The sequence below is a fragment of the Centroberyx gerrardi genome, chromosome 3 (assembly GCF_048128805.1).
Source record: "Centroberyx gerrardi isolate f3 chromosome 3, fCenGer3.hap1.cur.20231027, whole genome shotgun sequence".
NCBI classification, from domain to species: Eukaryota; Metazoa; Chordata; class Actinopteri; order Beryciformes; family Berycidae; genus Centroberyx; species Centroberyx gerrardi.
In genome coordinates, this window is record NC_135999.1 from 18,650,486 (window position 1) to 18,654,784 (window position 4,299).

A 4,299-nucleotide genomic window follows, 5' to 3' on the forward strand; every position below is an offset into this window, starting at 1 on the left:
TGTTTTTTTCAGCTGTGAATACTGAATCATTTTGGCAGCCAATATTCAGTCACATTTTCTTTGTATCAACTCAGAAACTGAATGAGCTAGACAGGTCATTCTTTCACATCCTGTATACTAACTAGACGTAACAAGAGAAAGAGTGTCCCATCCAATCCAGTCAATTGTAACATCACAAAATGATTTCTGAGAATTACCAAAACCCCTTAAATGTATTTTTTGTTAAAACACATGATTCTCAAGCTGGCCGTTTGGCAGCATTTATACCAAAACAAGTAGCCTATAAGTATCCAAGTCATAATTTCTCAGTATGCACAGTATCTCTCTCTTCTCTTCTCTGTGAGTGTTTCATTGGCCTGATCTGAAGAGGGGGCTCTTCTATTACTCTTAACCAAACATGCAGTCCAAAGTTTGAAGTAGGTTGAGTAAGAAGCTGTCACAGCAAAGTGGTGAGAGGGGGAAGGAAGCAGCATAAGTGAGATAAGAATGGTTAGACTTTGGCATATGGTTAGATTAAAGCATTAAGACCATACTACTTCAAGAAAAATAAGATTGTATGCCGTTTCCTCAAATCAAATCAAACAAAACTGAAAAGCACACTTAGCCTGTCAGAGAAAAAAGCTGAGCGTGTCAAAGCCATAAGATGAGAATCACTGTGATCGCCATCGTCTCCATCATGACAGGTATATTATTCATAATAATTCTCTACAGATGTGTGAAAATGTTTTCATCTGTATCATCACCACTGACCATGCCAGGTTTTTGTATATTGTGTTTACTGTTGATTAAGACATGTTCCATCAATAGCATATCACAGCTGATAAAAAGTGAGGCACAGATCTACTATGTATTTGCATTCCTTGATTTATAGGATGTGTGAGCTCCTTTGAAGTGCGAGCATACTCCGGAGGTAAAGTCATCATCAACTGTAAATATTCAGAAAAAGATGGAGACAAGAGAAAATGCCTTTTCAAAGAAAACAGGATGGGTTCTGAAGAAAATGAACATGCAGTTGATCATATGAGAAATGAATATCAGAGTATTTGTGGGTCCAAGCCTCGATTTTTGCTGGCTGATAAAGATAAATACCTCAGGGTGTCCATCAGCAACCTGGAGAAAGAGGATGAGGGGACTTACACATGTGGAGTGGAAAATGCTGCTGCTCAAAGCAACTATACTAAAGTGGATTTGTACATAAAGAACGGTAAGGGAATACAATTTTAGTATTAAAAAAACACTTTTGATCCCTAATCCAAAAGTTTGAGTCATTGCAGGGTTGAGCTGTTTTCTGTGTTTCTGACAGATTCATGCTGTTTAAAGACAGTTAAACACAATGTTTTCACGGGAGGAGAAGTAGCCATTAGGTGCTACTATTCACAGGACCACCGGAAAAGCATCAAATATTTCTGCAAGGAGCAGGCTCCGGTCTGTGATGAAGAAATTTCCAGTGGAAACTCAACCCCTTCCCAACCGGGCAAATTCTCTCTGTCTGAGAGTAATAACAACTCCTTCACTGTGACCATTCAGGATCTGACTAAAGAGGATAAGGGGTCCTACTGGTGTGGCGTAAAAACACAGACAGCTGAGGGGAGTTACATCGCTCTCGTCACAAAGGTGTGGCTGCGCGTTGAAAGTAAGCATCTCTAGTTCTCTTACTGTCAACCAAGCACACAGATTTTGAGGCTTTGATTTGTACAATCAATATGCAGAAGTTTGCCACATTTTCTAATTTTTGCTGTCAGTCAGCATTTCCATGTGTGCTAACCCTCTGTCCCTTTCAATTTGTCAAAATTATTTGCAGACTGGAAAGATTCCAGCGCTCGCAAAATAACATTTCATGTCGGGGAGAATGCCACATTCGGGTGTCCATATCCAAGTAATCATCAAAACACTACAAAGTTCCTCTGCAAAGGAGAAAATCCTCATCGCTGCCAAGAAACGGTGGCTACAAAACATCAGAACAAGGCAGTTGGAAGATTTTCTCTGGAGGATAATTCTACAGAGACATTTTTCAAAGTGCACATCAGGAATGTGATGAATGAGGACAATGGCACCTACTGGTGTGGCACCAGTAGAAAGTGGAGTCCTGAAAGTCACAGAAGATTTGACATCATTGTAGGTGAGCATTAATTCATTTATGTTGATTCTTTTGGGGTACATCTTTAAGTTGTAGCATCAAATAAGTGAGCAGTTTTTGTTGACTATGACTATGTCACCACGTCCTAGTTAGCTGTTCTCTCCTCCTGCGTCCATTTCCTTTGTGGAACATATGAGTAACTACAGTATGATTACGAAATTTTTGTTTCAAATGAGTTTGCAGTGACAAATTATTCTTTCCCGTCACCTATATTAGTATCAACATATTCCTTGTTATAACCACAAAATCCTTTTTGTAAAGATTAGTCACATCTCTTCCCATTTGCCCATCTTCTCTCTCTCATTCTCTTTCTCTCTCTCTCAGTCTCTCTCTGTCCCTCCTTTTTATTATTATTCTTTTCTCCCTCTTGTCCATATTTCTCAAGCAATTCTCTGTCTCTTGAGTGTTTTAACAGTGTAATTAAGCAACTGATGAATTACAGAGAATTTTAAATATTTATTTCAGTTCCAGTTCCACTGACCGGAGCACCACCGACCTTATTACCCACAATTCACGGTAAAACTTTGTGTGTTTGGTTCAGCTTATTTGGAAAAAACTTGTAGGCATAGAAGGTACTGTTATGTTTGATCCAGATGAACATCACTGAGCACACTCTCCCATCCCACTTTTTGTGAAGTTTGATGTGTCTTGTGTGTTTCCATGATTCAGGTATCATTGTGGTGGGCATCATTGTGCCAGTCAGTTTGCTGCTTGTGGTTTTCCTGGTTATCATCTACAGACATAAGATAAGTAATGCCCAAGGTGAGAAACACACACTTACATATTTTGTTCTATAGACTGGTGTTTAGAGTCATGGCGTGTGTCCCACATTGAGTAGAATATCCGATGTATGGTAAATACAGTTAGGCCTTAGTACAGTAGTCGAATTACCTCAAACAATCGATCCCTGACAAGTTTTGAAAAACAGGAAAGGAAAAAGGGAGAGCTGTGGTGCTTCTCTGTTCCTCTCAACCATGTAGCAATCGTGATTCCTCTCTGCTTTTCTGATGTGTCCATGTTTTGTTTCACAGGAGTGGACCGTCCAACACACAGGCTGTGTGAAATCCTTGGGAAAGAACAAGAGGTTGGTGTCTCCGATGTCCTGTAAATGCCTGATGACAGGGCCTCTCTCTTTTTTGTGGCTTTCCATTCTCTTTTAATTCTTCTGTTTCTCCCTCTCCAGGGTAGCCATGAAGAAAATAACTATGAGGAAATACATCCTGCAAAACAAGACACAGGAGGTGCTCTGCTCTCTGTTTATACCACAGCTAATTTTTCCACAAATCCTCCTGCTGCTACCAATGTCAGTTTTCACAAAAACCCTGACCGTCCCTTAGATGGTAGCATCAGCCTTATTAATGCTGACTCCCCCTCTACTGACTAATCTACTGTCAACTTCAATCAAAGTCCTGTCCACTCGCTTGTCAATCTCCCACTCAGTTCTCAGTTCTCACAGAGTTTTCAAACCTGATATGGGACATGGACACACCAATGAGATAAGTGGTTTGAAACAGAGATTTCAGAGATTCTAAATCCTTTTTTCCAGGATTGGAGACACCCCTGATTATAGAGATTCGAAAGACTGCAAACACCACTATGGTGTTTTGATAACTTACGGCCCTGCTCCACTACGGCCATCAGCCATCAGCCATCAGCCATCGAGGGAATAATTCCTTTACCAGCACTGAAAGATGCTCCACTGCTCGTGTTGCGTTCGCGTTGCCCTGCGTCCGATGGCTGCGTCAAAGCGAAAAAATCGCCGAGGTTCAATTCTCGATGGCTGACGCACGCGTTCTCCCTCATTGAAATAAAGTTGAATTGAATGTTTACTGGTGTATTCATTCAAAAGTCAACGCGCTCTGTGGAGCAGGGAGAACGTCACGTTGGCGCAACGCTGATGGCAACGCGACGCTGGTAGTGGAGCTCTAACGTTACTTTGCAGCACTGCAGACACCACTATGGTATATTTAAATCCCTTTTCTCATGTACTCCAAACACCACTATAGTGTTTATCCTTGGCAGTAACTCTGTTTTACATTGTTTCATATGGTTTCATATGAATAAACCCTCATATGGTGTATCAACCAACTATTTTACCTATTTGTCAAATATTGTTCAATACGGTCAAATAGCTTTACTACAAATCAGGACAGAAAAATCTA

At 40.6% G+C, this 4,299-nt stretch overlaps 1 protein-coding gene across 1 annotated transcript; it reads left to right on the plus strand.

Annotated features, from left to right (window-relative positions):
* Nucleotides 1-589: 589 nt before the first annotated feature.
* On the plus strand, nt 590-2,130 carry LOC139933547 (polymeric immunoglobulin receptor-like). Its single transcript, XM_078289930.1, has 4 exons — nt 590-683; nt 872-1,204; nt 1,304-1,633; nt 1,802-2,130. The coding sequence occupies exons 1-4, from the start codon at nt 644-646 to the stop codon at nt 2,128-2,130; spliced, it is 1,032 nt and encodes a 343-aa protein (XP_078146056.1). The 5' UTR covers nt 590-643.
* The last annotated feature ends 2,169 nt before the right edge of the window (nt 2,131-4,299 follow it).

Bases quoted from the DNA above. Each gene is read 5' to 3' on its own strand.
- LOC139933547 (XM_078289930.1), top strand. From the start codon at position 644: ATGAGAATCACTGTGATCGCCATCGTCTCCATCATGACAG. The intron at 1,205-1,303 runs GTAAGGGAATAC...TGTTTCTGACAG, and splicing joins GGATTTGTACATAAAGAACG to ATTCATGCTGTTTAAAGACA. The intron at 1,634-1,801 runs GTAAGCATCTCT...AATTATTTGCAG, and splicing joins GGTGTGGCTGCGCGTTGAAA to ACTGGAAAGATTCCAGCGCT.